This window comes from Terrapene carolina, unplaced genomic scaffold (genome assembly GCF_002925995.2).
Source record: "Terrapene carolina triunguis isolate 2854851 unplaced genomic scaffold, T_m_triunguis-2.0 Scaffold23, whole genome shotgun sequence".
Classification (NCBI taxonomy): domain Eukaryota; kingdom Metazoa; phylum Chordata; order Testudines; family Emydidae; genus Terrapene; species Terrapene triunguis.
In genome coordinates this window covers 15672807-15690833 of record NW_020664374.1, presented here as the reverse complement: position 1 = coordinate 15690833, position 18027 = coordinate 15672807, and the positions used below count along the sequence as shown (strand labels likewise).

Below are 18027 nucleotides of genomic sequence, written 5' to 3'. Positions count from 1 at the left end.
GCACTATTTGGATTTCGCCATAGCAGAAAAACATTTACCAAGCCTAGCAAGTCTGGACCTGGAGTGGATTGGGGTTCAGGAAACCAAGAAAATGGATGCTTCAAGAAGTAATCTGCATATTAAGGGCTTCCAAGATATGAACGTGGCGGAGGTGGATGCAGGTCTTGATCTGCACTTTGAATAAGACTATTTATTTAATCTTTGAGTCACAGCACAACATGCCAGGAAGCTGCACACTAAAGCATTCAATGCCCTAATAATTGACAAATGTCAAGTACCATGTGCTTAACTAAAAGAAGAATTTGGCCTATGCATTAATTATATATTTCTATATATATACACACACACACACACACACACACACACACACACACCCCACAACATTAAAAACATTTTATAACCCCCCCCCCTCCAAAAATCAGTTTATGTTTGAATTAATATATCAGAACAGGGCTTTTTAAACTTATTACAGAAAATTACAAATATTTTTAGTTTACTTTAACTTACCATTCATTATCCATGGCATTTCAAAGATCACTATCTTTGCTGTAAAGACAATAGGAAAAAGAGATAATTGAAATGAAAGATATTATATATTAACAAAAAAAAGAAGGGGAGAAAGCGTTAATATTAGAGGATTATTAAAAGCAGAACACTCAATTTCCATGCTTACTTTCTTTAGGAAAAAATTAGCTTTCCTCCATTTGTCAAATAATAATCAACGTATACAAAACTATCCCTATGGTAAGATGAACAGAAGTATTAGGAAGCCCATTGGAAACTAAGGCATGTATTGTTTTGGTATACAAAAAAAGGCAAAATTATCCCAAAAGAGTCAGAATAGTTACCCACATCCTGAATTCAAAGAATTCATTTAAATTACTGTATTAAATAATATAATATATGGAGATATACCTATCTCATAGAACTGGAAGGGACCCTGAAAGGTCATCGAGTCCAGTCCCCTGCCTTCACTAGCAGGACCAAGTACTGATTTCGCCAGATCCCTAAATGGCCCCCTCAACGACTGAACTCACAACCCTGGGTTTAGCAGGCCAGTGCTCAAACCACTGAGCTATCCCTCCCCGCCATGGCAGATAAAAGATGCAAATAATATGCACCTTTATTGTAATAACTTTATCATTGTGTGAAATTACAACACTAATTTTTAACAGTTCAAAATACTAGCAACTATAACAGAATGGTACCTTCTATTTTAAGAAATAAAATGCCACTCAAACAGCTAAACTTTAAAACGTTCATAGCTACATTTTCACTTGAAAAAAAAAAAAAGAATTTAGAAGTCGTGGAAGAGAAAAATGACAGTATTGGCTGAAGCTTTGTATCTATTCATAATGAAGATTAACATGGACAATGTGCAAGTTTTCCCCCCATACAGCCCCACCAATATGCCTCAACTCTGTCATGGAGGGATCATCTCTGAGATAATGGGGAGAGTCCATTTCCACTCAATCTTTAGCCTCTTGGCTGTTACAGAGTGGCAATTGTCATAGCAGTATCTTCCAACTTTTGGCCAAACAATGAAACTGAAGAGGAAAGGGACAGAAATGGACAAAGAAAGGAGGGCAACAACACAACTATAATATTGACTCTGAAAAAGAATTGGGGGTCATGGTGGACAATCAGCTGAACATGAGCTCCCAGTGCAATGCTGTGGCCGAGAGGGCTAATGGGATTCTTGGATGCATAAACAGGAGGATATCAAGTTGGAGCCGAGAGGCTATTTTACCGCTGTATTTGGCACTGGTGTGACCACTGCTGGAACACTGTGCTCAGTTCTGGTGCCCACAGTTCAAGAAGGATGTTAAAAAATTGAGAGGGTTCAGAGAAGAGCCCAGAAAGATTAAAACGGTGGTTCTCAAACTTTTATACTGGTGACCCCTTTCACGCAGAAAGCCTCTGAGCGTGACCCCCCTTTATAAATATAAAAAGAAGTGTTTTTAATTTAACACTATTACAAATGCTGGAAGTGAAGCGGGGTTTGGGGTAGAGGCTGACAGCTCGCGACCCCCATGTAATAACCTCATGACCCCCTGAGGGGTCCCGACCCCCAGTTTGAGAACCCTTGGATTAAAGGATTAGAAAACCTGCCTTATGATAGACTCAAGGAGCTACAGCTATTTAGCTATTTAACAAAGAAAAAGTTATGGGTGACTGAATCACATTCTGTAAATTCCTACATGAGGAAACGAATATTTAATAATGCACACGTCAGTCTACCAGAGAAAGATATAATGTGATCCAATGGCTGGAAGTTGAAGCTAGCCAAGTCCAGACTGGAAATAAGGTGTCAATTTTTAAATGTGAGATTAATTAACCATTGGAACAATTTACCAATGATTGTGATGGGTTCTCCCATCACTGACAATTTTTAAACAAAGATTGGATGTTCTTCCAAAAGATATGCTCTAGGTATTATTTGGGAGAAGTTCTATCATGTGATATACAGGAGGGGCATGTCAAACACATATTTCTTGACTTTATTTTGGTTTTACCTTTGCAGTCCACACATGCAAAAAGTAATATTTACAAACCTTTAAAAAAAAAAAAAAACCCTCTCTCCTTATCAGTTATAAATATTTATATAGTAAAACAACATTGGATAATACAATGTCTATAAAATTGTATCCCCTTAGAAAGGATAATATACATTACTTACAGAGGTAATTAGGATAATAAACTTTAAAACAGTTGATGATGAACCGAATGAAGTCCAAGTCCTAAAATAAAGGCAAATTAATAATAAATGCAGTAGAAATTATAATTTAAAAACAAATTAGATAAAAACTGACTTTTGTAATAAAAAATTTCTGAGATAAGTTCACAATTAAAGAAAAACATAATAAATGTACACAGGGTATATACAGTATACTAAATTTCAAACACTACCCCAACTTCCAATGCAATGCAAGGCCATGATCCTGCAAAGATTTATACACATGCTTAACTCTGTAAGCTGAAAGTAGTTCTAGTGACTTCACTAAGACTACTCGCAGTGCATAAAGTTAAGCACATGTATTAAGTCTTTGAAGAACTGGGGTCTCAGGAAAGGAACAAGAGATTTTCTAAGAACTACAGACTAACAGAAGAAATAAACCTCTGTCTCTAAATGGCAATGTGCTAAGCCTTTCTTACATAGTACAAGCAATGACTTGCACTGAAGTAAGACAAGCAAATTACATACGTTCTGTACATTGGAGGTAAAACGTTTAGGGATAAGAAAATTTTGCCTTTTATCAGGGGTTTTTAGTTCTGTTTGTCTTGATTTCTAATGAAATCATAGTTCACTAATATTTTGAGACAAAAATTAACATTTAAAATTCTATGAACAATCATAGTTCTGCAAAAGATTAAGGAATTAACACTATCTGGTCACTGCTGAAAATTCACAACCCCAACAGAACTCAGAATTTTTTTTGTTAAAACAGGTACATACTTGAGGCACATTGCAACTAAAAAAATGAATAAATAAATAAAATCAATCTTCATAGCTTATGAAGCAGAGCCAAATGGAGATTACTTACTTGCAACCAGAGTTCTTCAAGATGAACATTCACACTCATGAGATGCACTGGCTGGTGCAGATGCAATGGTGAAATCTACTTTTTGCAGTGCCTGTTAGAGCACTCCTGGTCCCTCCCCTCACCATTCCTGAGCATTCCAAGGGCAAGGTGCTTCCTGCCACCTCAGTCCTTTCACAGCTTCTGCAGCGTTAATATCTTATTAGGACTCTGAAGAAAAGGGGAAGGTGGGTCAAGAGTGTTAATATGCAGAGTCCATCCCAAAGAATTCTGGTTAAAAATGTAAGCAACCTCCATTTCTTCTTCATATGTACTCTGCACATTGCCACGCATGGGATACTTTAGTAAGCAGTATGCCTGACTGGGTAGTAGGACTTGAGGGTCTAATTAAGTAAATACAGAAGTGCCCTACCGAATGGAGCATTTGACTCAGATGTCAAATCCAATTAATAGTGTTTTGTAAAGGTCTGAACAGAGCTCAACAATGGGAACATGTCCCTATAGAGGTAGATATTGCTCTAGTTGAGTATGGCCTAACTCCAGCAGAAAGAGGAACTGATGATTTCTGATTATATCTCTGTTCTGTTCACTATCTCAGCCTCTAGATAACAACTGAGCAGAAATATCCTGACCTCTATGGCTTTTAGCATAAGATATAAAAAGTTTTAGGAGAGTGTCAAAATTTTCTTGTTCTATTTAGATAGTAAGCTAAGGTACTTTTATAGCATTTAAAGTATGTAGTTTGGATTATGTTTTATGAGCACGAGGTCTCAGAAAGAGAACCAGCATACTGACTGATTGATTAATATGAAACTCAACAACCACTTTAGGAAGGAATCTAGGATGAGGTCCAAGTACAACTTTATTTTATTGGTCTGTTAAAACAGCTTTTATGATAGCCATTACATCAGCAAGATGGATTAGCAAGTTGTATGTCCCATGACAGACTCACCATTTACTATGTTTCATAAAGATAAAGAGCAATCTGCTATTAGTTCCAAAGGAGGGCTCATGAGCTGTGTCAGGACCAAACTAAAACAGTGTCCTTTACTGGTCAATACATTTTTTTAATTGTGTCACGTGCCAAGAATTTTTTTTTTTTAAAACTATAATTATGTGATAGGCTGCTACTGCAGCTAAATGCATTCAGAGAAGGTAGCTACAGGTCTAAAGACTTTGAATGCAGTAAATGTTCAAGGATACAATGAATTAGTGCCTGTACAGGATTTATATGTTTTTCCAGCTACCCACTTCACAAATCTACATCACTTATGTTCATAACATTTGCTGCACGTCTAAAGTGCAAGATATTTCAACATCTGTTAAAGCCAATGGAACTAGATGTAGCGAAAGAGGCTTCGGGTGATAAATCCTCCTGTCCTGTTGCAGAAGTATGCCTGGCATCACTGGCATAAGTATGTAGATCCCCTTGGAGAATTGATGAAGGTCTGTATATTACTGTTGTCTCTCACATGAAGGAGCAACTGAGATTATCCTGGCCCACTCACATCTTATTTTTGTAAAACCCTCTGTATAAAAAAGTGTAAAAGAGGAGAAAACACATAACAGGCCCATCCACCAATTCAGAAGGAACACATCCGACATTGGGAGAATGTCTCTCCCGTCTCTCAATTGGAAAAGAGGGCACTTCTTGTTCTGCCTGTGGCAAAGAGACTTATGTCCAGAAACCTCAAAAACATTCAATACATCCTACATTACTGAGTCCTTTAGAGACCATTAATGCACCTGCATCAGATCTCTGCTGAGTTGGCCAGCTTTGTCACTTCCTTGCCTGCTAAGAGCAAGGCAATTGGGTAGATGTTGAAGTGGACACAGCAGTCCCATAACTTGATCATCTCCTTGTACAGTTGAAACAAGTGAGCTCCTCCCTGCTTCTTCAGTTAATATATTGCTGTCTTGTTGCCCATTATGACTTGAATTGCTTTGTTCTGGATGTGAGGTAGTAATGATTTGAGAGCTAAACAGATAGTTCTCAATTACTGTACCCTCATATGTAATATCTTTTCTTGGTAACTCCAATGGTCCCGAACTAAGAGATAGTCAAGTTGCACTCCCTCATCAGTCTTTGAAGCTTCCAAAGTGATTTTCAATTAAGGAGTTGGGGGATTGAAACATGCCTCTTTCAGAACATTCTCTGGGTAGGTCCACTGTGACAGGAGATGAAAGAATTTCTTTAGGGATAGAAATCCTCCTGAAAAATGTCATCTTTGGGTATGTCATAGTTCTGTATCATCCCAATGCTGAACAGGCCTCTTTCTGAGTGTGGAATAAGTTGCGATGCATGTTGCAAGAGCATAAGACCCAACAGATGCAGAAAGAAAGTGATCTTTTGAGAAGGATTTTGATGTAATAGCCATATGGTAGAGAGTAGTTTCAGAAAGCTCTCTATTGACAGGAATGCTCTGCCTACTTGTGAGTCAAGGACTGCTCCTATGAATGGAATCTTTGACTAGGAAAGAGAAGGTTTTTTTTTCCATATCTATCAAGAGTCGTAACCTTCCAAAAGGGAAAATCTAATGTGTATGTCCCTTATAAGGCTCTCCTTTGATGAGGCTTTAAGAAACCAATTGTCTAAGTATCGGGAGACAAAAATACCCTATTGTCTCAAGACAAGCTCCTACTACAAAGAGGAACTTAGTAAAAACCCCTACAAGTGGTAGAAAGGCCAAAAGTTAAGACCTTGTATTGAAGATAGTCATGATCAATAGTAGAGATATTTGCAGTGATTTGATCTTCTAGAAATATGTATCCTTTAGATTGAGAGCTACAAACCAATTTAGGGCTGAAAGGGAAGGATAACATGAGGCTACAGTCAACATACAGAACCAGAACTTCCTGACTTAAGTGTGGAGCTTCCTCACATGTAATATCAGATGAACCTCCATCCTTCTTTGGTATTAGTGAAATAGTTTGAGTAAAATCCCTGATTTCTGAACTCCCTTGGAACCTCCTCTATTGCTCCTGCCTGAATCAGATACTGGATTTCTGATCTTAGCACACTGTTGAGGGAGAAATCCCTGAATATTGAAAAAGGGGCAGGGGAGACGAAAGGAGGAGATCTTTCAAGGAGAATAGGTTTCAAACTTGGGCATAAACACTTTTTTATTATCCTCAAAACCCATTTGTCCAAACTGATGAAACTGTATGAATCAAGGAATTAAGAAAACCAGTTTTCCAAAGGGTAGGGAGGTGAGTATGTTATCAATTTGTTTGCAGCTTTTGATCCTCCTATCAAACTTCAGGCTTGACATTCAGCAGACGTAGGCGAAGGAAGCTTTGTGATGGCATGAGTGATGTCTCTGAGCCTAAGAGGACAAGGAGGATGGTGTATAAAGCTTTCAATTGTACCTGAACACAGGTCATGGAATTCTTCCTCCAAGACTGAAAAAGACACACTGATCTTGGTTGTAAGATTCTTATCCTTCATTCTCTCCAAATTTTTATCTTTCCTATTATTAAACAGGCCATCTCCTTCAAAACAGATGCACTATTTTAGATTTTGTCTCTGGCGGGAGAATGGAAGATCATAACCATGTGATTGCTACTGCAATCGATCTTACAACCAAGTCAAAAACATCAAAGGATACTGTGTGTTATACTACCCTCCATCCATCTGTATTAATGTAATTACTATATTGCACTGGTCTTCAGAAAGTGTCTTTGCAAACAGTACCACTTATGGGACAAAATGTTGATGATACCGCAACGTCACTGCCTGGTAATTTGCCACTCTCATCCTGAGGGTGAGGAAAGAAACAATCATTTTCCTCCCCACCAACTCCAAATTCCTGCCTTCCTTGTCAGAGGCCGTAGAATGCAAATGTCCACCTCTTGACCTGTTGGTCACTGCAACTACTACCAATAAATTATGAGTAGGAAGAATATGGAAGCAAGATAATCTTTCATATGGAATTTGATATAGCTTATCAGCATTTTTGAGAGCAGTTGACAAGAAGCACGATTAGATCAGATAGATTCTGCTGGTTGCCAGAGACCATCTAAAATTGGCACAGAGACTTTACTCAAAGTTAGAGCTGAGAATATCAAAGACTTGGTGAAAAGTCTCCTCTAAGGTAACTGATAAGAGCTTTAACGTAGGCACCATTCTATTTAGGAAAATCTGTAAGCTATACCGACATTCTCATCAGGAGAAGAATTAATCAAATTCTGGGTCTAGCTGCTGATATTCCATTTGTACCACAGGCGGCTTCCTCTTCAGATAAATATCCAGCCCTCTAACAGAATATTCTTCTATATAGACAGCGAAGGAAGAGGGTGACTCACAGGAGTCTCTCTCTTCTTTCTCCATGTGCACTTGCTTCACAAGCGTGACCAAAGGACCCAGACAAACTGACAACAACGGTTCCAAAAGCTTCTTCAAATCCAATGGAACCCTCTGAAGCAAGGAATGGGCAAAAATTATCCTGAGAGCTTTTACTCTTGTTACATGTGTATCTATTAGATTTGATCCTGCTCCAAGAGATGTGAAGAATCTCCAGCTTTGTCACATGCAATGGAGCCAGGGTATTCAGAGCCGATGCGCTCACATGGTTTGGCTCTTATGTACAAGGCCACCACCAGTGGCGGTAGTAAGTATGTAGATGTTGGATCTGCTGATTTTAGTATCAACAACATGATCGCTTTGGATCAGGAGTTTTGTGTCTTGTGCTGAACTGTTTTCTGCTTAGATCTGCAAGTATCTAGAGTTGACACTGGCCTCCTGTTCTTAGTCTCAGACCCTTCAGAAGAGTTCGAACAGACAGGAGTTGCAGCCAGAGCTGCTTGTAACAATAAGGCTTGTAGCCTATTCTGACATTTCTTTCTTGCTCATGGGGTAAAGGTGCTGCAGTTCGTACATCTTAAAGGAGAGTGAAGCTCACCCAGGCATGCTAGGAATTGAGTGCAAGCAATCTGATGCCACGAAGACCACTGCAAATGATGTGTACATTTTAAAACCTGATCTTTTCACATTTGGATCTGCATGCAACCAGTAGTTAGAATAGAAGATTTAAGTATAAAACAAAATTTATCCTAAACGAACAATCTAAACTTATAATAGATCCGAACCATACCTAATAGTAAAACTATCCCTAAAAAGCACTAAATCTTTTTTAGTGGAAGGGAACTGTATCCGTTCACATCTGTCTGCTGCTGTGGTTGGAAAGAACTGAGGCAGCAAGGAGCAAAACGCCCCCTCGGAACGTTCAGGAATGCTGAGGGAAAAGGGCAGGAGGAACACATGAGCCCTCTAATGCATACTGCTACAAGAAGGTTCCAACATCTAGGCTGCCCCCGCTGTCACACCCCATTGGTGGGAATATGCAGAGGACGCAAGAGAAGAAATATCATTTATAACTAGTCATTGTAGCTTTTTGCAAATTGAAATCCTGAAGATTGAGTTGGAAATACACATTATCGGAGAACAACCTTTTAAAATGAAAAAAACTTTTAATGAAATTCATGATTTTCATCTTGAAATAGATAGTCATTTCAGTATAATGCAAAAAACATTATGGACTTGAAGCTTTAGATCACGGCCATAAGCAAATTACAGAACACCCAACATCTATACTTTGCCACATTTATATTCCTACACTACAAATAGAGGCTCAACATTAAGTAAGTGTGTTTTAGCCCCCTCCTTTAGTAAATATAATTTTGTGAATTTGGGGCTCTTGAAAGTTACAGACTGATGTCAGTAACTAGAGGCAGGCTGTATGGGTCAAATTCACAACTGCTGTAAGTGGGTGCCATTTCATTGCAGGCAACAAAAATACTAACAATCTAACATACTAATTTGGCATTTTTGGATGCAGTGGCAGATAGTGAGTCAGGGTATAGTAGGGTAGACAGTTGCTGTTAAGTGTGACTGTGGTAGCTCTTCCTCCTCCCAGTAAATGAAGTAACCTTTGCCTCAGTTCAAAAGGGGAAGAGAAAATACAGAACAAAAAGCCTTAGTTGCCACCAGGCTGCGTAAAAGCCATCTGCCATGACTGCCTGGGAGAAGGGGGCAGTTATGAGATCAAGATTCTAGGACTTTGCTGTATAATTTAGATCTAATGTGCTGCACAGGACCTGCTCGATTAAGCTATACAGTCTAAACAGAAATCATAATTAAAATGCTTACTATGTGACTGAGTCCAGTTTCAGCCATGTCAAACACCACTGTTAAAGGCTTCCCATGCTCTCTTCTGGCATAATGCTCTAACCAAAAGGCTACAAACTTCTTTTTTTCAAACTGCAGTTTAGGATCTTTTGTATGAAGCTTCACCCTGAACCAGACTACAAAGAAAACATATATGTATATAAAAAACTTCAACAACTTATCAGAATACCAGAATCATATTAGTGGTAAGTGTTAAGTGACCTCTTACAAAATCCACCAACTCCTCGATACAGCTATGTACAGTTTCTATATTGTCAGCCATTTCACAGCTGTTCTTATAGAAACAGTGGTAAAATAATGATCTTTTTGAATCTGGTATTTTCATACAGAACACAAGGTATAGAAGAAGAACAAAAGGGAAAATATAGTTTTTTATATATATATATATATATATATATATATATATATATATATATTTTTAGTTGAATGCTAGTAGTACAGTGAACAACAAATGAGCACACATTCTCTCTCTCTCTCTCCAAATGCTTCTACACAAAACCTGCATCTACCACGATTTGTTTCCTGAATAAAGTCTATAGTCATACAGACACTAAGAACTAATTTTACCAGATTCTGGATACAGTCACTATTGATAAGGTTGCGAGGCATTCTCTATTCTAACTTTCATTTTAGAGCAAGCATCAAAATTAGAACTTCTTGACGCCCAAACTTGGCTCACACCTCTGAAGCAAACTGCCAACAGTTCTTAAAATTTTCATCTTGGCATCTTGGTTTTTATCCACCCCTTCAGGGTGGATAAAAACCTATGATTTTTTTTTTTGTATTTAAATTAGATTTTTTTGTCTTTAAATTACACTACGTTTTTCTTTCAAAAAATAAACCTCTTTAAAATGAAATCTGAATTTAACACAAAATATGTTAAAGCCTATACTTATAATATCTTAAAACATTTAAATAAAAGATTAATATACTGTTTGTTTAAATTCCAGTTACAATCCTAACACAACTTGATACAAATCATGAGCAAAAAGGTAATTATCTAGCAAATAAGCAATATATCATGCATCATTTTCTAACATATGGAAAATGAACAATAAGAATCTGAAAATATTGAGCTATAAATTGCTTAAATAAATATACATAGTTATAGGGTACCTGCTAGGTAGCAAAAAGGTGCACCAAATTTGGTGTAATGGCTTTATTTAATTGTGAATCAAGATGTTATAATCAACCAATGAGAAGCATCTTTCTTTAGAAAATAACTGAAGTACAAATGGAAAAATTGATTAAAATGGATGATTTAAATCAATCCACCTTAGAACACTTACTAAGAACTAGTGTCTATATTTGATTTGGGGGGAAATAAAGCCTAACTAACTACAAAATACTTTCTGAGCATGCTCATTGGACACCTTTTCGGGAGGAAGTGGGAGATCTGTGGGAGGCACAGAGTAATAAATCCCATGTCCGTATGACAACACTGAACATTCTCACTGTCTGTTGTCATTAGGTAACTCTGACAGGAACAGAAAGATGAAGTAGATTTTTAGAATTACATTTACATAGAGATACACACACTTCTGAAATAAACTGACCCTGCAAAAAGTCCCCAACACACATGGGAGAGAGGAGACAAGAAAAGCTCATCTGCTATTTTCAATCAGGTCTCACTGCATTTTTTTGCTATATTCTACATTTTGAAAATTCTATATTTTCATTTAAATGAAGTCTCTATCTTTTTCCACTGCAAAGATACAGACATCCTAACCTAAATAAATAGAAAATTGTTTCCAAACATACAATAGGAGCAAAAAAAAAGGGACCTCACACATCACCTTTGTAATTTGACTTTTTTCAATGGGTAACTGGGATCATTTAAGTGCTATTATTAAGCACAAACAATTGTTTCCCCCTCCCCGCCCGCCTCATTCCCTATTTTATTATTTTAAAACAAGTTGAGGAGGAGTGGTTCATACCTCTTCAAGTGCTGCTACGTTCAATGAGATTGGGGAGGGGGAGGCAGGAGGAGGTAGGCAAATCTGAGACCTGAGTGGATACTACAGTACTTTGAGCGTTCTTGGGCCTGCATGCAGCTGGTAACCAAGGGATTTGCCATATGACAGACAGTTCTCTGGGCTGTCAAAGGTAACCTGGAAAGATGGTCAGGAGAACTGGAGGATTAAACAGGGAAAACTAATTACACCATTGCATCTGCAATGCCAGTGCTTGTTGCCTATACTGTTATTGCATAGGGGCAGTAAACTGTAATGGAGGGCCAAGGCCTTTCTCAGAACAAGTTCAATTCAAACAGTGATGTGAAAACTTGTGCACCAGTTCAAGTATGTGTAAGCATGGTGTGTTACAGCTGTACCAAATGATTGCAATGACAATATGCTGTCCTGTAGATGGCTATATATTCGCAGCAAAAGAGATAAAAACATTGCATTTTAATGGAACACTTTACAACTGCATTACAAAACTGGGATGGGAGGTAAAGTTTATGAAGGAAAACTGAATGTAACCTTAACATTGAGCTTTTGGGGATCATGAACGCTACAATGAGAAAGCTGAATTTCAAGCTACAAAATATGAATACTAAAGATTTTTCCTCTCTAGTAAAAGACTCTTGGACTCAACGAGCATGGCTGAAGGTCTTAACAATACATGATGAAAAATGCAAATGTAACCATTTGCCCATGATCTATGTCAGATATTCATTGAAAATTCACTTGATTTCCTCATTTATTTCCACAAAGGTAGTTCCTGATAAGTAATTACTTCCAGCATTTTAGCAGTCTCCAATATGAACATGTATAATTGTATATATAAAAACACTAATAGATAACTGAAAAAAGAAGAGTGCATGTAACTTACATAACTTGTAGCCCTCTTTATCATATCCATGCAGGTAAAGAGCACCATTTTCAAATAACCATTTTGGAAGGGCAGATTCAGACAAATCTGCAAAGCAAACAGGCATCCTTATTTTTGCTGTTTAAAAGTCACTAAAAAATACCATTTAATCTTAAAACAGAATAAGAAACTTCATATTCAAAATAATCTTCATATGTGTGAGATAAATGAATTGTAAAATAAAGGGATAAACCTATTTGCAAACTAATATTTTTTCTCTTTTTTGTTTTAAACTAAGCTAGAAAAAGGTTAGCATCTGTGTGGGAAGAGAGAAGAAAACCAAGTAGCTATAGATAGCTGGAGGAAAAAAGACCTACAAATATTTTGTTAGCATTGGCCTCCCTCCTGCATCCCCACTCTGTTACACCCACTTGTTGCAACTTTTCTTAATTTAGACTGTATGCTATTTGGGGCAGGCGCTGTCTTTGTGTGTTTATACAGCACAAAGGGACCCTGTTTTGATTGGAGCCTCTGGACATTACAGTAATAACTGCAATGATCACATTTCACAGGTTTAATTAGTTTTACTAATCTGAAAAGATTCTGCTTTCCTCTCAGTAGTAGAGGAGCTAATGAATTATTAGCTTATGACCCCTGCAGGGCATGCGTCTTCCCAGCTATGGACCACCTTCTCCTGAATAATTTTCAGACCAGAGGAGGAGAACTTTTATTCCCGTAGAGGTTTGCACCTGAGGAACACACAAAGAATTGAAGTCCAGCAAACTCCCCAACCCCTTCAAATTCCAAATTATCTTTGACCCAGTAGGCTATTGCATAACTCCACTGCCCACAACCCAGCCACACCAAATTATAAAGCACAACTAGTGATCGATATGTCAACTTGACAAAGAAGAACTTATATAACCATTTGCATTGGTACTTAATGAAACTGTATATAGGGCCTTAGGTATAATTCAGTGAGAAACTGACATACATCACCAACATATTAATTAGCAGTAAATGACATCTTACCGTTGACCATGTATTCTTTCCTCCACTGAAAGCTTTCATCAATCATCTTCAGTGTATCATCCACAACATCATGACGCCAAATTAAATAATTTTCAATCCAATTATCATCTTGCTGCAATCTTTCCACATCTCTGGAATCATATTTATCTGATTTATCTAGTTTAAAAAATGGAAATTTTTAGTGTTGTAAACATACAGCACTTGCTACAGAAATATTACAAAATTGAAACTAGGCAAGTTTTACGGCAGCAGTCTGCCTGGGAATACAAAGATCTCAAGATTTCAGCACATTTAAGCAAGCATGGAATAACGTAAGCTATTGAAAATGTTTATCGACTACATTAAAAAATGGAATTTATTAAGAAACTGACATAATATTTCATGGGGTTGGAAAGAAATGCATTATGTAAGTATTTTTCTTTAAATAAAAATCAAAAATTGACAAAAATAATTGTATCCGCATGACAAGCAGATAATTTTCTTCCGATCTTTTTCCTCAAATACACAGAAAGACTGACTGGTTTCTAATAGAATACTAAGTCTAGAAAGTCTGGAAGTCTCAAAAATTTGCAAGTGCACGCACACATCAGTTCATGTCTGGATTTTCCAAATTAGTTTATTATAGGCATTTATGATCCCTCAAGAAATGGCAAAATATATAAAAACTGACTACCATTCCCAGCTATGCTCTACACCATCATATTAAACAAAATTAAATGATACATTTCAAAGTGCCTATTGGTTATACATTTATCTTATTATTTTCCCCTTATATGTAATTTTTGGTTTAGATTACAAAGAACATCACAAGCCTTCCTACACAAGAAAGCAAACTGGTAGACATTTTATTGGAATTATTTTAAGGTCAAATCGGAGCTGGAGGGTTCCATACTTATGAAAATCAGATTATTGATTTAGGTGCCTAATTATGGGTTTTGATGCTTAACTTTAGACAACTACCTTTGAAAATGACCTGGGGGTATTGTTGTTGACTTGTTCAGATGAGAAGGTTCAGTTTTTAGATCAATGTTGACTTCCATAAAAATGGTATAAAATGAAAGTAGTAAAGAAAATTTATTTTGTAACATGGAATTGCACCTCACAACAAAATTTATTTTTTTTTGTTGGGTATCCAGATAATATGCTTTAACCTTATTGTCAGCCACTGTTCAACAGAAGTAATTTTTTTAACTTCTTGTTGTGGTTTCTAGCTCTTTGGATGCAGTGACTGTCTAATTTTATATATATATATAAAAAATATACACATACACACACACACAGATACAGTGCTTAGAATAAGAGCAAAATGGAGAAAATATATTTCTGCAGGTTCTGAAAGATTTCTGAGCATCTCTCTTTATTGTGTACTGAAAAACTTTTTAATTTCTCTTTGCTGCTCATAGATTTTATGTTGACTTCCTACTGTGGTTTTGCTCTCTGAAGCTACCGCTATATATGATTATACCTAAAAAACGTGTTTCCTTTCTCAAATACTTTTGTTAAACCTCAATTACTGGAGGAGGGAAAGACTGCTCCCTATTTCCGCAGCAAGCAACTCAAACAGCCTACCATTAAGAGCATTAAAGGTGAAAAAGAGAGAAAACGTTTATTGAAAAATAGTAAAACTTATTAGATGATCCAGGATGACTTCTGTTACTACATAGACTCCACATATGGATTTGAAGACCTAACACATCGTGTTTAATTTTTACCAAATTGAGAGTTCAAAATTGATATTTTACCATTATGTTGGCTGATATTTTTATATGTAGATACTGATGAGTATATATAAATACATATAAAATATATCAATTATATATATAAATAAATCACAAACACTAGGTCAAAAGAACTTTATTAAGTTTGCAAAATCAAGCACTCTGAAGTTAGGAAATCCCAGAATTAAGGCTGCCTGTACAACCTTAATTTGGCTCCACTGTCTGTATCCATTATGATATAGCCTTTCATTACACGATCATATATTATTTTTATAATAGGAAGTGCTAGGCAACCTTAACAGTAGGCAGTTCCACCTGTAATAATGTAGTGTGGCATAAAGGTTTTATTTGCACATATTTCCATTTAACTCAGTGGTTACATACCCTAAAATAGAATTTGGCCCTAAGCCTATCAGAAAGTTATCCTAATTTTTATTGATTAGAATGCTAGAGTGAGGGGTGAAATAGAGGTAACAAGCACACAACAAAAGATGATTTGTTGAACCCTGAAGTTATCTGCAAAATAACGAAACAAATAAATTGATTAATATTTGCTGAATGTCTCAAATAGCCATTAATTTATGTCCACTCTGCTAATGCAGAAGTAATTTTGTGGAATGGACAATAAATAGAAAAAGAGAAGGGTTAGCATGGTTATTTGTACAACTCACACACACTGTAAGTTCCTCTAAATTTTTGCTGAAGTGATAAGGAGAGATTCTCAGTCTTGTGACATTTACTTTTTAAGATCAAGTACATTACTGTTAATGACAGGTTTCAGAGTAGCAGCCATGTTAGTCTGTATCCGCAAAAAGAACAGGAGTACTTGTGGCACCTTAGAGACTAACAAATTTATTAGAGCATAAGCTTTCGTGGGCTACAACCCACTTCTTCGGATGTAGCCCACGAAAGCTTATGCTCTAATAAATTTGTTAGTCTCTAAGGTGCCACAAGTACTCCTGTTCTTATTACTGTTAATGTGAACATGCGCCTTTTAACTCAAATTTTCTACAGTTTAACCATTGAGAATTACCATAAACTACACAGTTGTAAAATATTCTTGCTAGACAAGCTTTGTACCCTAGTTATATTTAGGCTTGGCAGAATTCAGTATTTGTTTTTGTTATTTTAATGGATATCATTGATTTTTATTTATTTTAATTTTCTCAGTTGAATGAAATTATGGGGCTTTGTTTACTTTATTTTTATCTACTTGAATTTTCAGAGTTGGGGGAAATCAAGGTGGTGGGGAGGGGTCAGACAATTCTTTAATGACATCCAGTCCCTGCAGGTGCAAGATGCAGAAAAAGCTGAGATCTTGGCTGGGCAGACCATAGCAGAGCAGCGACACCCCACCCCACCCCTCCAGGATTAAAAGGAGGGCAAGCCACAGCTACGGAGGAGGCCACCCTGTTGCAGTATAACTCCCACACTCCCAACCATGAGTGAGTGAGCAGCACTGGGACAGTGGGTACTGCAGGGGGTTCCCTGCAGGCAGTGACACCCAATTCCTGCAGGCACAAAGTAAGATGGGAGAAGACCACAATCCTGGTGGGACAAAGCCAGGATCACCTGGCGGAGGGGAAGACCACACTGCTGTCTTTGGCCCCGGGGCTGTGCAGGGAGCCCCCTGCAGCCCCACTGTCAATACCTGCTCACTCACTTATCAGCCAGGGAGGGGGGACATCCCCAAGCAGGAGCCATTTTGCAACAGGATCACCTCCCCCGAAGGCAGGGGCCCATCCTCCTCCTTTTCCTGCACCTCACAGTCCTAGTCCAGGTCTCTGCTCTGCCTCACCAGGATCAGGACCTTCCCCACATCTTGGGCCTGCAGAGATTGGGATCCCTGAAGGCGCTAGGTCAGGGGTGGGCAAACTTTTTGGCCTGAGGGCCACATCAGGGTGCGAAACTGTATGGAGGGCTGGGTAGGGAGGGCTGTGCCCCCCAAACAGCCTGGCTCCCGCCCCCTATCCGACCCCTCCCACTTTCCGCCCCAACTGCCCCCCTCAGAACCCCCCACTCATCCAACCCTCCCCCCCCCGTCCCCTGACCGCCCACTCGCAGAACCCTAGCCGCCCCCCGGGACCCTGCCACCCATCTAACCCCCCTGCTCCCTGTCCCCTGACTGCCCCACCCCCTATCCACACCCCCGCCCCCTGGCACCCCAACCCCTATCCAATCCCTCCTGTTCCCCATCCCCTGCCCCCCCCAAACCTCTGCCCCCTGACTGTCCTCCAAGACCCTCTGGCCCCCTTACCATGCGGCTCAGAGCAGCATGTCTGGAGCCGCACCTCCCGGCTGAAGCCGGACACGCTGCCGCACTGTCCTGCATGAGCACACAGCCCCGCCGCCCTGAGCGCTGCCCGCGTGGCAGCATGGCTGCGGGGGAGAGGGAACAGTGGGGGAGGGGCCGGGGGCTAGCTGCCCAGCCAGGAGCTCAGGGGCCAGGCAGGACGGTCCCGCGGGCCGTAGTTTGCTCACCTCTGCGCTTGGTGCAGGGGAGGCTGTGTTGGCCAACAGCTAACCATGGATATCTGTGTCAGATGAAATCAAGATTTACTGACCAACGATTTAGATTGAATCCTGACAAACCAAGTTATAGTTAAGGTGCAGCAGAGCACTTTATAATTTTTTAAAACAAGGTATAATCACAATGCCTTGGCCCTGCAGTCAGCTCTAGTCCTAAAACTGGAATATCAGACTACTCCACTTTGCCTTTTGCAGGTTCTCTGCT

At 38.6% G+C, this 18027-nt stretch overlaps 1 protein-coding gene across 4 annotated transcripts in view; it reads right to left on the bottom strand.

Moving 5' to 3' along the window:
• Positions 1-18027, bottom strand: part of LOC112117523 (motile sperm domain-containing protein 2) — a 57947-nt gene that overhangs the window by 30263 nt on the left and 9657 nt on the right. For all 4 annotated transcript variants that reach the window (XM_024215483.2, XM_024215484.2, XM_024215485.2 and 1 more), the window contains exons 3-7: positions 13576-13731; positions 12565-12651; positions 9691-9845; positions 2681-2741; positions 508-546 (exon numbers count right to left, since the gene is read on the bottom strand). In XM_024215483.2, the coding sequence (XP_024071251.2) occupies positions 508-546; positions 2681-2741; positions 9691-9845; positions 12565-12651; positions 13576-13731 (498 nt within the window). The remainder of the gene's footprint in view (positions 1-507; positions 547-2680; positions 2742-9690; positions 9846-12564; positions 12652-13575; positions 13732-18027) is intronic.